This window comes from Sinocyclocheilus anshuiensis, unplaced genomic scaffold (genome assembly GCF_001515605.1).
Source record: "Sinocyclocheilus anshuiensis isolate Anshui unplaced genomic scaffold, SAMN03320099.WGS_v1.1 scaffold1090, whole genome shotgun sequence".
NCBI lineage: Eukaryota > Metazoa > Chordata > Actinopteri > Cypriniformes > Cyprinidae > Sinocyclocheilus > Sinocyclocheilus anshuiensis.
In genome coordinates this window covers 433,042-450,471 of record NW_015537993.1, presented here as the reverse complement: position 1 = coordinate 450,471, position 17,430 = coordinate 433,042, and the positions used below count along the sequence as shown (strand labels likewise).

The 17,430-nt window shown below is 36.4% G+C and overlaps 1 protein-coding gene across 3 annotated transcripts in view; it reads left to right on the top strand.

The window, feature by feature from the left end:
* The window catches only part of LOC107675224 (myosin-IIIa-like), an 86,201-nt gene that overhangs the window by 46,662 nt on the left and 22,109 nt on the right, over positions 1 to 17,430 (top strand). For all 3 annotated transcript variants that reach the window (XM_016469516.1, XM_016469508.1, XM_016469501.1), the window contains 13 exons: positions 195 to 299; positions 545 to 628; positions 912 to 1,114; positions 1,798 to 1,896; positions 1,980 to 2,094; positions 4,322 to 4,448; positions 6,722 to 6,932; positions 7,181 to 7,328; positions 11,311 to 11,464; positions 12,021 to 12,109; positions 12,676 to 12,805; positions 14,900 to 14,985; positions 16,410 to 16,451. In XM_016469516.1, coding sequence (XP_016325002.1) covers positions 195 to 299; positions 545 to 628; positions 912 to 1,114; positions 1,798 to 1,896; positions 1,980 to 2,094; positions 4,322 to 4,448; positions 6,722 to 6,932; positions 7,181 to 7,328; positions 11,311 to 11,464; positions 12,021 to 12,109; positions 12,676 to 12,805; positions 14,900 to 14,985; positions 16,410 to 16,451 — 1,593 coding nt within the window. The remainder of the gene's footprint in view (positions 1 to 194; positions 300 to 544; positions 629 to 911; positions 1,115 to 1,797; positions 1,897 to 1,979; positions 2,095 to 4,321; positions 4,449 to 6,721; positions 6,933 to 7,180; positions 7,329 to 11,310; positions 11,465 to 12,020; positions 12,110 to 12,675; positions 12,806 to 14,899; positions 14,986 to 16,409; positions 16,452 to 17,430) is intronic.

Sequence of the window (17,430 nt, the reverse complement as noted above, 5' to 3'; positions counted from 1 at the left end):
CTCTCTTTAAGCAACTGCATACAATGCCATTTATGACATCTTAGAAACCACATAGGAATGCACTGTCAACCACCTACTCTAGGATAGTGAGGATTGTGTGTTTTGTATGGGCAAGCACCACTTTTGCTTCATAAAATGTGAATTATCAAATTAGTCAAACACAGTTGTCTAATACGCTATTGTTTCTCTGACAGCATTCTAAGATTTACGTTGGAGCCAAAAGAACGTCCAACCCTCCTCATATATATGCAGTTGCAGACATCGCATATCAGTCCATGGTCTCCTATAATACTGATCAGGTAGAGTATGTTCCTCTATGAACTTCTGGACTGTACACTGGAAAAGTGGTAACCTGCAATTGTTACTTGAAAGAAATATTTCTTCCTGATTTAACCCATATAATGTAGTTTTGGTAGTATCAAGTAATGTATTTAGGTTGATTCAGTGATATGAAATAATATTTTAATATTTAGATGTTATCATTTTTTAGTCATGTTCTGAGTATATCAGTCATGTTCTGAACTGTGTTTGTTTCTGTGTGCAGTGCATTGTCATCAGCGGAGAGAGCGGTGCTGGGAAAACAGAAAGTGCCCACCTATTAGTCCAACAGCTGACCGTTCTTGGAAAGGTTCGGAGGCTGCTTTATGTTCTCAATCTTATATTATGACTTAAGTTATGTTTTTCTCATAGAATGTCTCTCATATCACTTAATACTTTATTCTTCTCACATAATAAAATAATTTCAACTGAAATCAGTGTTGTGATGTCTGGCATTGGTCGTTTATATATATATATATATATATATATATATATATATATATTGGGAAGTAGCTGTGTAATAAGTGTGTGTTCGATCCTGATCACTTTTATTTTGTCAGTAATGACTACAGTTCTTTTTTTTTTTTTTTCAGGCAAACAATCGGACCCTCCAAGAGAAGATTTTGCTGGTCAATAGTCTGGTGGAAGCCTTTGGAAATGCTTGTACTGTGATCAATGATAACTCCAGTCGCTTTGGGAAATATCTGGAGATGAAGTTCACATGTGGAGGCACAGTGGTGGGAGCTCAGATCTCAGATTACCTCCTGGAGAAATCCCGGGTCATACACCAGCCCGTGTAAGAGACCATCTCCCTGCATATTAACCATGAAACTCCAGCTAAATTCAGCATGAATACTGAATTAAATATCAAATGATAAGGACTGACTGAAATGACCAAACACATTTTTATGTTTAATAGTTTTCCTGTTTATCGATTAGCCCAGAAGGGTAGAAATCATTTGTTGAAAAAGAAAAAAGACAATTTGGAGCAACAATAAATTAAGCACAATGGAAAAGAAAAATGGTTACAATTGTTAAAATTTTCAGAAATTATGTTCAAAGAAATAGCAGGATACACATTGTACTAAACATTAAAATTTGATGTAGAAAGACTGAAATAGTGTTCTTTGCAAATCATACTCCAATAATGTGTTTTATTTATATCTTTAAAAAAATATATATATTTTTTTTTTACAGCGCTATTTTGATGGCAAATGTTCGTTTGTATTAATTGTTCAAATGTATGTATATAATGAATTAATGAATTTGTTTAAAATATTTCTTATAATTAGTTATAATTTATATGCCACAAAGTTATAAAGTAATAATTTTAATGGTAAAATTAAATAAAAATATAAAATCATTAAATTCATTTAAATTATTAAATTAAATTAAAAATAAGAAAATTAAGAATATGCTTTTCCACCAGCACTTTTTCTCAGCTGCTTGGATACTAAAATCTATTCTTTCTTTTTTCAGAGGGGAACGTAACTTCCACATCTTCTATTATATCTATGCCGGTCTGGCAGAGAGGAAGAAACTCGGCCACTACAAGCTGTCAGACAGCAAAACTCCAAAGTAATTTGCTTGCTGTTTTTATCTGGATCCACATCTGACATGCTTATTTCTGTTTTGTACTCTTTGTTTTTTCTCAATTCCAGGTATCTCCACAATGAGAATGTTAAATTAGTGCCTGACATTGTGGGCAATGCCTTCTATAAGGAGCAGTTTGAGACAGTGGAGCAGTGCTTCAAAGTCATCGGCTTCACACTAGAGGTACACAAACCTATCACAATAAAGTGCTTACAGTCTTTAAAATAACGGTTCAAGAATACCATATTGACCTTTTTTGCTGCAAAGAACTCTTCTAAGTACAGTAGAATCACGTTTTTAATAAGTGTCATTTAGAACGTTTAATTTTACATAATTAGAGTTCTTAAATTGGAGATGATAGCACTGGCTGTCATTATACTAAAATGCAAATGTTGTTTCTTTTGGATAAGGGGCTAAATGCCCTTTGATTTCTATATTATGAAGTGTAATAGACAAGAAGAACACTGTGGTGCAGTGACCATGAGAATAGCATGCCTGTCCATTCAGGTCCAGTGCTCTGAATGCTGGTGATGGCCTGTGTGGAGGGTGATGTAGAAGTTGTGACCCAGTGCTCTAATGCCATCAGTCTTCACAATTAGCATCAGGAGAATCAATGATGCATGCGAGAATACATTACCAGTGCCCATTTTGTCTGGACGGCTGCATCAAAGCTTATCAGTGAAATAAGATATCAGATATCCCAAGATCGTGAAACTATCACAATAGAGCGCAACGTCTGGTTCTGGAAGTAACTCAATTAATTTTCTTTATAGAGAAATTATTTTTAACCTTTCAATGTAGATGCACAATGAATAACATGAGTTTAAGTGAAAACAGATTCTGTAGAAGCTATAAATAAGAAATTATTTTAATAGCCACATTTTTGTGAAGAACTACACAGTCCATAATCTTGGCAAGAGATCAACCAATCTGAGAAGTTGCTGTTAGCATGGAAACAGAATTCACTGCAAAAGCTGAGCAGTAATTGTCCACTACCATACATTTTCAAACGTATCAAATATTTGTGTGTGTGTGTGTGTGTGTATATATATATATATATATATAAGAAACCTAAAATATATTGTATTAATGCTTTTTGTCAGTGAATATAAGCCATTAGCTTTTCATATACATACTATCTTGAAATCAAAGTGTAATTCTGAGATTAATCTCAGTTCTTGTAAAAAAGAAGTGCGCTTAAAGGAATAATTTACCCAAAAATTAAAATTTGCAGAAACTTTTCAGACCATCCAAGATGCAGATGAATTTGTTTCTTCATTGGAACAGATTTGGTAAAATGTCATCACTTGCTCACCAATGGATCCTCTGCAGTGAATGGGTGCCGTCAGAGTCCAAACAGCTGATAAAAACATCACAATAATCCACAAGTAATCCACACGATTTAAGTCCATCAATTAACATCTTGTGAAGTGAAAAGCTGTGTGTTTGTACAAAACGAATCCATCATTAAGGCAAAACAAGAGTCCAAAAATTCATAATACCGCTTCCTCCAGTGGAAAAAGTCTTTCACTTTTATGTAGATGGTGCTTCATCTGTGCATATTCCTCTCCTGATACAGACAGCTTTTTCACTGAAGAAAGCAAAATTATGGAAAGAGGACTTGCATTTTAGCCAGAAGCTTGTGGGTTATTGTGGATGCTACATTTCTCCAAATCTTTTCCCATGAAGAAACAAACTCATCTACATCTTGAATGTACAAGTTTTTAGCTCTATTCCTCAAACTATTCCTTAAATTGTTTTTGAATGTGTAGTGTACTTCCAATCTTAAAAATAGCCTGTACTTGCAGATAATATAATATTAATGAAATAAAAAGCCACTTAAGTGTTCTTAAAGTGAGTACACTTTCATCACTATTTTTCACTATTACATTACATTTAGAAGTATATTATTTTCCTAATAAATATTCCTTTAAAAAAAAATTGGTGTACTGAGAAACTTTAGTTCTGGAAACACTGTTGTGAATTATACCACAGAACTACCACCAGGCCAACATCTAAATCTTCTCTGTCTCTGTAATGTCAGTTTAGTTTTCGATTTCTCAAGGGAGACAGGAATAATCACAGGCCTGTGAGTGACATGACTTTGACATTACGGAACACTGTACTCTTTAGGGAATCCACCTAATCGAATAGACAGATGTGGCAGTGTGTCACTAGATATTAACTGCTATGCTACATTTGCAGAAATATGTAGCAGTTTCATTCCTCTTGGATGGGATGCTTAAACATAGGGTTAGGGTTAGGGTTAGATGTTATTAGATGTGATGTCATGTAATAAATCATGTTATTTATGCCTGGCATCTCTTCTGTAGGATTTTTTATTTAATGCATTTTATTTATCTGTTGGTATAACCTACCGTGGTACATTTTTATGTCATAATTTCATTAGGAGCTCGGGAGCGTTTACAGTACCTTAGCTGGGATCCTAAATGCAGGTGATGTTGAGTTCACATCAGTGGCTTCGGAACATCAGACGGACAAAAGCAACATTTCCAACATGGCAGTACTAGAGAGTGGTAAGTATTGTTATATGTTCCAGGTTTTGATCTGAGCCTGAGCACAGTTATATAATCAGTCATGGGCGTTGTGTGTTTATGTAATTCTGAAGAGCCACAAGAAACCCTGTGTAAATCCCTATCTGCATCTCTTTAGAAAAAAAAATCTCCATAAACAAGCCTTGTTGCTCTTAGCTGACTTAATAGATGTAGAGGGGCACTTTTCACCATCTTATCTAGAGCAGTTTATCTAACTTAAACTATTCGTGAGCCTCCGGGCTGCTGGACGGGACCAGCGGGGACAAAGGAGAGAGGAGAGGGGGCAAGTTGACCTCATTGATCGCGGCGGTAATGGGCTCTCTGTCATCGGTGGGCTCGGGCTGATGCTCCGTACCGCAGGGAGATGGTGGGCTGGGCTCTGGGTCAGGAGTGGATCTGGCGAGATCATCCTCGGGAGAGACGGTGAGAGGCGATCCGTTTCTCGCCAGAATCTACTCCACAAATGTGGTGAAATCCTCTCGAGGACCATCTTCGGACGATGGCGCTCTGTTCACAGTGTTCAAGCTTGTGTCATAGAATGAGCAGAGCGCGTCGTCCGGGTAGCTGGTGGTGCTAGCTAACAGCCGGAACAGTCTCGTATGGTCCTCGAGAGATCTGTCCCCCTGCTCCAGCAGGAGGAGGAGGAATTCTGGGTGGGTGAAGGGATCCATAAGGGGAAACACAATGGAAACAAAAACACTGTGAGAAAAAACGGAAACAAAAACGTAGGGTAGACACACGGAGTTAACTGTATTCGGTCGGGTCTTCTGTCACAATCCACTGGAGCACGGGCACGAGGAAATGAGGAGAGGTGGAGATTTCACAGAACGAGAGTTTTTTAACACAGGGCAATCATGGGAACACAGGTGCATGGAATCATAAAGTAATCAAACTAAACAAGAACAGGAAAAATACCATAAAAGGAAACACAGGAAGAACTACGGCGAGGCAAAACGGGTCCAAAAGTCTGACAAAACGTTTCTGTTGCAGGAAAAAATATATATATTGTAAGGCAAGAGACAGCAGTTTTAAATGTATGAACCTAAAAGTATACCATTACTAGTGACATGCACAATTACTGATTAGTGTATGTATGTAAATTGGGATGCGGCACCAGTCATGTATAACCATACTATATAGCATTCCGGTGTAAGATTTTTGTGTCCCAAATTTAGTGCTTTTATTGTTAACTTAAAGTATTCAAAATTGTTTTCGTAATTGAAATAAAATAAAATATAAATATTAGAGGAAAAACCAAAACCTAAACTTGGCAGCTAACTGAAGTAAATACAGTAAGTTGAAGCTGAAGAATTAAAATGACTAAACTCAAAACTGTAATAAAAATAAATCAAAACTATATAGAATTATTAAAAAAACAATCAAATTGCTAAAAAATTTACTAAAATTAAAACTGGAAACATAAAAATAAAAGTAAATTCATGTTAGTAAATACTATGGTAACATAATAAGGCCCCATTACTTAATGCATTAATTAACAATGAGCAATGCATATGTTATAGTATTTATTAATCTTTAACTAACAATGAACAACTGTTCATTTTAGTTCATGTTAACTCAGGTCCGTTAAATAATATTATCAGATGCAACGTTTGATTTTAATAATGTTTTAGTAAATGTTGTAATTACATTAACTAAGATTAATAGTTTCGGTCCCACTTTATATTAAGTGGCCTTAACTACTATGTACTTACATCAAAACACAATAACACAATAAGTGCATTGTACCAAATGATTAATTTAAATGTAAGTACATAGTAGTTAAGGCCACTTAATATAAAGTGGGACCATGATTTATTTATAAGTTAACTAATGAAGTTAACTAATGTTAACAAATGGAACCTTATTGTAAAGTGTTAGCAATACGATAATAGTATACAAATAAAATCAAATCTCAGTACATTTATTTCCTATAGTAGCGAATGGGTTGTCAAATTAATTTTAAGGTAACGAATTTGGCTAGATACTAAAGCTAACAGTACTTAAGAAATAAGTTTGTTGTTGTGGTTTTTTTTGTATTATTGAGATACTATTATATATTTTATTTCTATTTTAATTATTTTTTTGTTTGTTGTATACAATTTTGCTGCAGTTTTGTGAGATGGTAGCACAACTGGTGTTCTGACTTGTTACTTGTACTAAAAGTGTATTTTAAAATGTATTCAGTAGAAGTGGCATGCGGTTCCTATATATCTAAATAAGCTCATTGTTATGTTTCTATGTGTTTGTATGTTCAGCTGCATCACTGCTGTGTATCCGTGTGGATGAGCTCCAGGAAGCGCTGACCTCTCACTGTGTGGTCACACGGGGCGAAACCATCGTCAGGTCAAACACAGTGGAGAAGGCCACTGAGGTACGGGACACCATGGGCAAAGCCCTCTATGGACGCCTGTTCAGCTGGATTGTCAACCGCATCAACTCTCTCCTGAAACCAGACAGCCAGTCAGGGTAAGAGAGAAGAGAGTCTTCCCAAACTGTGCTCGGATTTGTCAATATTTCAACAGTTGCAATCAAAAGTCTCAATATGAACATTGTGCATCAAATTCTTTCAAGACCACCATCCAAGAGAGACGCAACTTTAGAACATATCCTAATTGACCAGAAACTAGAAAGAAATGGTTCCATCCAATGTGACAATCATTTTTTTAAATCCCATATAACATTTTTCTTAATTCTATCCTCGAATTTCTCTCCAGGGAGGAAGACAAAGGTCTGAACATTGGTATTCTGGACATCTTTGGCTTTGAAAACTTTAAGAGGAACTCTTTTGAGCAGCTCTGCATCAACATCGCCAATGAGCAGATCCAGTTCTACTTCAACCAGCACGTCTTCGCCTGGGAACAGGTACATCCTGCCTCTGATAAAGTAATTCTATCCAATCTTCAATGGTTTGGGAGCTGTTCTATGCCTTTTGGGAGCATTTTTATTTTTCTTCCTCAGCACAATCTTATTTCCATCTAAATGGTGGTAACACTTCATCATTTATTGTATTACAGTGTTGTGAGAAATGGAGGGAAGGGGATTGAAATATTCAGTTTTCGTTTTACGCAGACAAGCATGGCAATTCCCCAGACTGACGGGGCTAACTGTAGCCTTGAGGGGGAAAGTGATTTAGTGCCTCTAAACGTTTGCGACTAACCCACATTAGTGCCTTCATAAATCATCTGAAACAAGGGTTACGTCAGTTTGCTAGGCAGTTGCTAGGGTGTGCTAGGGCGTTGCTATTTAGCAGCTAGGCGTTAATATAATAATAATAATAAAAGTATTGTGCTTTGCAATGGCAAGCACCACTCACACTTATTTTTTATTTTTTTTTTTTAATGAATTAATTAATTAATTTTATTTTTTTCTAAGTGATGATTCTCATAAATTCCCAAATATTCCTATTAGTGTAATACAGTATTACACTAACTATTAATATTGTCACATGTCATTCAGTTTGGACTTTGTTTTCCTCTTGCACCATTCCCCTGCATTGTGTTAACTGTGTCATTCTGCTCGGGGGCCCGTTCTTCGTACGTCGCTAACTCAGTTAGCTGGATTTGATTGTTGACGATTTGGCATGATCTTGGATTATGAATGTGTGAATGTGAAGTGAAGTGTGGCCAAGTATGATGACCCATACTCAGAATTTGTGCTCTGCATTTAACCCATCCAAGTGCACACACACACACCGTGAACACACACCCGGAGCAGTGGGCCATATTGCTGCGACGCCCGGAGAGCAGTTGGGGGTCTGGTGCCTTGCTCAAGGGTCTCACCTCAGTCGTGGTATTGAGGGTATAAGAGAGCACTGGTCATTCACTCCCCCCACCCAATGTCCGTCCTGAGCGCTCTCTCATCCCCATCATGAGTAGACACGCCCCTTACTGCTGATTGGCTACAAGTTTTTTTGGTACTTAGCCCGACTCAGTTTTCTAACGCGTTTTTTGAAAAAATACATACCCCACCTTTAATTATCCTTGCTTGGTCTGTGAATTCAAGTTCCTGTGTTTTCCGTTTTAGTTTGTCCGGTCTCGTCTGCTGCCTGTGTGATGGAATACCTGTTTGTTGGATTGCCTATGTGTTGGATTAAAGACTGTTGGAAATCTTCTTCTTCATCTTTGTGCGTTTAATACAGCATAGCTGTGACAAATACAATTATTAGTTTTTTTTTTTGTTTGTTTTTTTAAATCAGAATAAATTAAAAGGCAGTAAAACATACCACTATAAAATATAAACACTTTGAAAGAAAAAGAAAATGTGCTTAATTTTTTTTATAGTCTTTACTGTATACAGTAAAAACTTTGTAATATTATTATTTAACATTGTTTAAATAATATACATAGTAATGCGATTTAGATTTTTATTACACTAATGAGAGTACAGTTTCTTCTTCTTCTTCTTCTTCTTAATAATAATAATAATAATAATCATAATTTTGGAGTGGAATTTGACCAAGACTTTGAGCTTTACCTGTAAAATGTATTCATAACTTATTTGTTGATTTGTGTTCTCCATATTATTATTTCTACTCGAAGCACTCAGGAGTATGGAGTATGGAGCCTGAAGTAAACACTGAAGAGTGTGTTTTCTGTTTTGTTTTTGTTTTTGTGTGCCTGTGCCTGTGTTACTTCAAATCTGTTGTTTTTGCATCCCTGAGGCTTGTATGTCAACAGCATTCTTACTGTCCCTAAAAATTAGGTTGTTCCCTGTTCGCAGGATGACTTTACCCGCGGCTAAAAGCTCAAATCTACACCAGAGATTGGATTTCTCAGACAAGCTTCTGTATGTGTGTTGATGCATTTCACCAGTGAATAATTTAAATCCATGTGTGTATTGTAATTTATCAACATGGCAGTCTAGAGACAAGACAGACATGACATTTGTGCTTTGGGTTGAGTGCTCTGCTCACATGAAGTCATTGTGTAGCAGCAGGAATTGTCTGACACACTGTGCTCAGATTTAGGAGGTTACGGAGCTCGAGGCATCAGCTAGCAGAAGTCAGCAGTGTTGTTGGGAGCTTACAAATATGTGTGGATAGATGAACAGAATTACTTTCCCCAAGGAGAAATTCAGATGCAAAACAATAGCAGCATCGAGCGTAAAGGTCACAGAAAACATCACATTCAGAGACATAGTGTAATCAAACTAGACATTTCAAAATATGAATGCATTGTCCTGATAATAAGAAGTTTTCTTTTGACATTTCATGTAGAATTAGTCTCGCATGACCAGAATTTTGACTATCAGCATGAAATCTTGTCCATTGGAGCTTATTCTGGCCAGAAACTGCCCAGTTACACAGGAAGAGACTAACTAATTGACGTGGATACTGACCAATTGCAGTTTAATTTAATTACATTTTTTTTCATTCTGTTTTGGGAGAAATATATTAAAGAAACAGCAGTGTCGGTCTGGACCAAATGAATGTTCTGCAAATTGTCATTTTTACTAACTAAATACTGATAGTTTTACATCTACACTAATGTTCAAAAGTTTGGGGCCAGTATAATTTTTTTCCAAGTCCCTTTCACTCACCCAGGCTGCATTTATTTGATATAAAATACAGTAAAAACAGTACTATTATTAAATATTGTTACAATTCAAAATAACTGTTTTCTATTTTAAGATGTAATTTATTCCTGTGATAGCAAAACTGATTCATGTGGATAGTGACCAGTTGCAGTTTATTTTTATTTTTATTTTTTCATTCAGTTTTGGGAGCAAGAAATTAAAGAAACAGCAGTGTCTGTGTAGCGAATCAGCTCAAAGGGGAAATATGAATAATTAATCATAACTAGTTATAATTAATTATAAATATTTAGATCCGCTGTAAGCATTCATTTGACCTCTCAGTGTCAACTGTCTGTTAATTCTACGAACGTTAATTTCCTGGTTAAGGAAAATAACTTTCTTACTGTTCAATACTACACAGAGCATGTAGCAAAAATCTGCATGATTAGGGACTCCGGTATCAGCATGTAATATGCACTCTCAATTAGATCATCCGAAGATGAATTCATAGAGACCAAACATGATATAGGTGAGGTTATATTAACTAGTGGTCTATCATAACATGCATAAAAAACAGTATACAATTCAAAAGACAATATACACGAACAGTAATGGTATACACAATGTCCTGATCAGATGTGTGTTCATTCACAGAAAGGTTTTCCTATGAATGAATCAGAGAAGAGTCAATTTTTACTGTGCATTATGTGTCTTTCCTATGGAAAATGTAGTGAGAGGGAGAACTCTCAACATGCCATTAGGTCGTAAAGTGTATCTGGTCTAGCAAAGGTGTCGTGGTTGCCATGGTGACCAGGGGCCTGGTGTCGTTCGCAGACATCCTGGCACCCAGTATGTTTATTGGGTGAGGGGTCTGTGACTATTTGTTAATCTAATGAATAATTGATTTGTTAAATCTAATGAAAAACGGTGTCTGATTGGTCCATACGCTACATCGGTTTCAGCATCATTAATCCAGTCTTCAGTGTCACACGATCCTTCGGAAATCATTTTAATGTGCTGATTTGCTGCTCAAGAAACATTTCTTCTTATTTTATTTTATTTATTCATTTATTTTTAGGAATCTTCGATGAAGAGAAAGTTCAAAGAATACATTTGTATTATTATTATTTTTTAAATATAAATAATTTGCAATGTTATAAAAGTCTTTACTGACACTTTTGGTGACTTTATTTGCATCCTTGCTGAATAAAAAGCATTAATTCTTAAAAAAAAAAAAAAAAAACTTTTGAATGGTAATTGTATAAATCGTTCAGAGATTTGATTCCAAAAACCTCATGGAAGTTCATCACATGATTTGGTTTCTCTGCAGGATGAGTATCTGAACGAAGATGTGGACGCTCGAGTGATTGAATATGAAGACAACCGGCCGCTGCTGGATCTGTTCCTTCAGAAGCCCATGGGCATGTTAGCACTACTGGACGAGGAGAGTCGCTTTCCTCAGGCTACTGACCAGACCCTCGTCGGCAAGTTCCTCTCAACATCTGACCTTCTCCCTGAAACATCATAGAGCTTGTAGCTTTAGTATTGTTCACCTGGTGTCTTATGACCAGGGATACTTACACTGTCTCTCTCACACACACACATGCACTCAGACCCACAAGAACAAGGGGGAGGCTGTCATCAAACATTTACTGGCATGCTAAGTTTTCATCTGCTTTCTCTAGAGGATGCTCTCAATTAAGTATTTGACTGACAGCTGAATAATTCAACATGCCAAGACTAGACGCCTAGCTGTTTTTCCATGACTTAGCTTTATTGCTTTATACTGAATGAAACGGATGGATGGATTCATTCATGTGTATCTCATGTTATCACGAATGGATGAATGAATTAATGAGGGTTGGGTCAGTGAACGAACAAATGTATGAACAAATGAGCAAATGAATGAATGAACTGACACAGATGATGAATGGTTAAATGTACAAACTAAGTAAATTATTGAATGAATGAACTTGTGAATGGACGGGTATGCGAATGAATTCATTGTAATTAACAAGCAGTTGTCTTTTTTTCATTCAGAGAAGTTTGAGGTCAACTTAAAATCCAAAAACTTCTGGAGACCAAAGAGGGTTGATCTGGGCTTTGGAATCCATCACTACGCAGGCAAGGTAGAAATATTTTATCAATATTTATTTATGCATCTTTTTCAAACATACTACAGAAACAAAGATATGAAAGAGAATGAAAGGGATTGTTTACAAAAAAAGGACAATTCTGACATCATTCACATACATAAAGGATCCAAACGGAGTTTTCACAGCAACGCCATTGAAGAACCATTTTGGGTTCCCCAAAGAACATTCTATTGAACTGTTCTTAAAATAATTATTTTTTTTATACGTGTGAAGAACTTTTTAATAATCTGAAGAACCTTTTTCCACTATAAAGAACTTTTTTGTGCAATGGAAAGGTTCTATGGATGTTTACTTTGACTTACTTTCTTCTTTCTTCTCAAAAATGTAATATTTTAAACAGTGTTGGTAACCAAGACATTTTTTTATCCATTGTATAAAAGAAAAAAATAATGTATTATAATATCCATTCTTTTGTATGTGAGGGTGAGTGAATGATGACAGAATTTTTATTTTTGGTTGAACTAACCCTTTAAGCCAAGTTCATCTGTGACAATAATAGTCTATTAGATGCAAATACATCTTGTTTCTCATGTGGTTAGGTGATCTATAATGCCAGTGGTTTTCTGGCTAAGAACAGAGATGCTCTGCCCGCTGATATTGTTCTTCTGCTGAGGTCTTCAGAGAATGAACTGATCCGTAAACTGGTTACTCACCCGCTCACTAAAACAGGTTTGCTTTAACTTTTTACTCTGTACAAATATTTAACGCCTTTGGTTTATCTACCATTTAGATGCTTCAGTTTCTGTCCATTTGTATTCAGATATAATACTTTTATGTTGCTGAGGAACCCACAAATCTACACACATTCATCCAGACATGCACTTATAAAGCTTTAGGCCGGTGTTTCATTAGCCCTCTCTGTATGAGACAGATTTTCTAAACAGTGACCTCTAACAATGTGTCGGTCAACCCAATCATTGTGTAATTACCTCAATCAATTACACATTTTTGCCATTGTGCTGCCAAAAAAAAAAAAAACATTTTGAAGAACATTTTGTTGCTTTGAGTAGATCCACCAGTTTCCACAACTTTAGTTGTGGACAGCAGAGTCCTGCAGTAGTACTTTTCATTGGCAAAGCAAGAAACAAACAAAAAGTCCTGAAACACATGGACCCCTAGATTAGGATAGGCGATACATCTGTCGATATTTATTGGAAAAAATAAATCTACAATATTGAAAATAAACTTTTGAGTCTGTATATATACACGTCATTTAATAAAAAGCTATCATCAAATACAAACTTAAACTCAAAGGTCTTTATAACAAACCTCCAAAATAACAAAGTTTGCTTAAACTTGAAGTTACTTATTGATCATTCAAATTATGATAGAAATATATTGCTGTTGACTAATCTGTCAAACTTACTTCTTAAAAGTAGCAATATAATATAATATAATATAATATAATATAATATAATATAATATAATATAATATAATATAATATAATATAATATAATATAATATAATATAATATAATACAATATAAAGGTTAGTTCTAGTCCTTAATTCTGATTGGTCAACAGCTGTATTTTATTCACAATAAAGCAGGATATGACTGTTTCACTCAACAGTTTTGTGTATCACTGTGCAACACCCCCTAGCAACCATGTATTATGTATTTCACACCCTTCCCCAGTTAAAGAAACTCTTCTCATATGGGAGATACGTAGATGTGTGCAGGTGTCTGTGTGGAAACCCACAGTTTCCGAAGTGCGGAGGGAACGTTACTGTATTTATTAGTTTTCTGTTTCAGGGATTTTATTGTATGTCCGTCAGTTTACACTGTAATGACGTTTACAAATTCACGCTGTGCCGTGAATCAGTCTGTTTTAAAGTAAAAGATGGAAAGCACATGATTTCCAATAAACTATCAAGAACTGTTTAAATGGAGCAAATGCCACATTATCTAAATTTCATCCAAATAGAAAAGTAGTCCCACTTACAATGACATGTTGCAGCTCAAAGAACACTTTTTAGTATAAACAAATTTATATTAGTGCTTTAACAAAAAATACAAATTGTACATTTCTGCTTTTAAACCCTCTAGTCAACATGCGCCATAGACTATCATTACAAGCGCACACATTTATCCTTTAGACTAAGGGACAAGTGACGAGGGTTGCTAACAGTATGACACAGATGCCATTTATAGATCTTAAGTTGTTATTAAACCAAAATATTCTTCTAACTGGTGCTCCTCTACATGACCCACTAGAGAAAGCAATATTACTGTAGTCTGATTAAGCATACATCGCATGAGCAGCCGAATGATCAGTATAATCGCATTCTATTAGATTACACTGCATTATAGGCCACACCACAATGTCACAGAATGGAAATGACAGTGCAAACAGCATCCTGTCTGAAACATTAAGCAGGGATGTTGATCTATTTGTCAGAGTGAATGTATGTAGCACTCTCTCTAGAAAAGAAAATGTGCTCACTCCCATGTGATCTGATGTGATGAATGGAGGTCGTCTGACTGACACAGCCGATTACGTCCAGTAAAATTCACTGGGGATTGTTTCCAGGAAGTCTTCCAGGAATTTCAAACCTAGGCTTCATTTGTTAGGCTTTTGTTAGCTACTTGACCATTGTGAAGATTATTTATCTGTCAGCACTGACCTCTAGAGACCATATATCTCAGTGCCCTTGAGATGGTTAACCTTGCAATAAATGGTAGATTATCTTTGAAGGACATGTAATGTGTGTGGTTATCGCATTAAGAGCAGATATTTCCCCTGACCTCTCTCTTTGTGCAGGTAACCTGGCTCACACTAAGGGCAAGGCTGCTGGCTCTGCTCGTATGGGCACACAACAATCACAGCGCACCATTAACTTTGCCAAGGTACGTTGTTTTGCCCACTTCTCCTCTCTGTACTACAGAGCTCCTAAGGGGACATGGTAATAGAAAAAAATGAGGCAGAAGAACATTATATTTCCTTATATTCGCAAAGCATTGCATTCTCCCGATAAACTTCATATGGAAATAATATGAGGTGTAAGGAAAAATAATACAATTCACAAAATGCAGTGCTTTTGTGAGCTAATGCAAAGTTTCTCAGGGAATGCAATTGTTTTGCGAGAGAACGCACGCAAAGTTTATCTGGGGAACGCAATAGTTTTGCGAGAAAATTAAAATGTTTTGTGAGTAAATGCAAAGCTTCTCAGGAAAATGCAATAGTTTTGTGAGAAAACGCAAATGTATTTGTGCGAACGCAAAGTTTATCTTAGGAACGCAACAGTTTTAGGAGAAAATGCAAATGCTTTGGAGCAAACGCAAAGTTTCATAGGAAACGCAATAGTTTTAGGATTGAATGCAAAGGTTTTGGAGCAAATGCAAAGTTTCTCGACAGAACGCAAATGTTTTGTGAGCGAGTGCAAAATTTCTCGGGGAAACGCAATAGTTTTAGAAGAGATCGCAAATGTTCTGGAGCAAATTCAAAGTTTCTTGAGCGAACACAATAGTTTGCGAGAGAATGCAAATGTTTTGTGAGTAAATGCAAAGTTTCTCAGGAAAATGCAATAGTTTTGCGAGAAAACGCAAATGTATTGGTGCGAACGCAAAGTTTCTCTTAGGAACGCAATAGTTTTAGGAGAAAATACAAATGTTTTGGCGCAAACGCAAAGTTTCATAGGAAACACAATAGTTTTAGGAGTGAATGCAAAGGTTTTGGAGCAAATGCGAAGTTTCTCGACAGAACGCAAATGTTTTGTGAGCGAGCGCAAAATTTCTCGGGGAAACGCAATAGTTTTAGAAGAGATCGCAAATGTTTTTGAGCAAATGCAAAGTTTATTGTGGGAACACAATAGTTTGCGAGAGAATGCAAATGTTTTGTGAGTGAATGCAAAGTTTCTCAGGGAAACGCAATAGTTTTAGGAGAGAATGCAATGCATTGAAATATAATTTTTCCTACCAACTCATACGTTTTTCCATCACCATGTCCTCTTAGCCGCTCTGAATTGTTCTGTTATTGTTACTGTACATTTAAGACTTCCAAATGTAAATGACTTCTGTTATGATTGGCTAACCTCACTGTATGTGAAATGAGCAACAAGAAGTTGCTGAAGCTGCTAGGTGTTGATGTATAAATGTAGGCATTCATAAGTTAGTTAGGCTTATGGTTATGAGTTTTTCTTTGATAGGAGCATCAGTACTTTCACTTTTTGGAATGTACTAAATTTCTTTCTTTTTATCTCTCCATCTCTCCACACTCCATACCCATCATTGACTTTTCCATTCCTCTTTCCTATAATGTCTTCTGTCTAAAGTTGGAAGGTCTTATGTTGTTCAGTACTGTATCATTCACTGAGGTAATGATCCTGTAGTATTTGTGCTGTACATTAGAGACATGCTCATAGAGGATAGGTGCCTTTTGCGAGCCAACACTGTGCTCACATTTTCAGTTTATGTCTGTCTATATCTGGGTCTTTCTCAGAAAAAGGTGCTTTTTATGATTTCATTCGAAAAAGTTACTTCTGAACTTTCAAGAAATATTTTTTATTACCTCAGGCCCAAAGTACCAGGACCAGACCAATGTACTGATAACCATTTGTAGTAGCCTAATACATGTGGTACACCTGAATTATATAGAGGGTGGTTGGATTCCCCGATTCGCTCGGTGCATCGGAATAAAAAGTTAACGATGCGATGCATCGGTTTAAAAAGTGTGTATCGGCTACAAGTCGGCATTTGTATCGCGATGCATCGTTTCTAATATATTTGCATCGGTAAAAAACGATTTATTTATATATAATTACTAGTGGATGCGCTATACTTTTATTATTTAGAAAGTGACCAATAATCTGTGATCTATGTATTTGTTTGTCAAGCGCGTTCCCTTTCAAGGGAACTTCGAACTGCGTCCTCTAGGGGTCGCTATGGGGGAACGCCTTGTCGTGACCCGTGTCTGAAGCATACATTGAAAAAACACCAACAACACGTTGGCTGGCGACAGCCTATGACGTCACTACCGGTGCGACTATTAGTATAAATAGGCGCCGGGAGAACATGTCATTCTCTTCTTCGTCTTCACTGACTGTTTTGTTTGAAGCGTGCATTTGAATGTGGTAAGAGCGATCTCTATCCTATTATTATGGCGAGCACTAGCAGAACGTTTAGAGGATGTGTGCATCCGTGTCGTTGTTTAACATCTGATGACACACACGATCTATGCGTTATTTGTTTGGGCGAAGAGCACGCACGCGATGTCTCCAAGGGTGCAATCGGCGTGCACTGCAAGCGTTTTTCCAAGGAAAAATCTCCGCTCTTGTTTGTCTCTCTTTTCAAGGA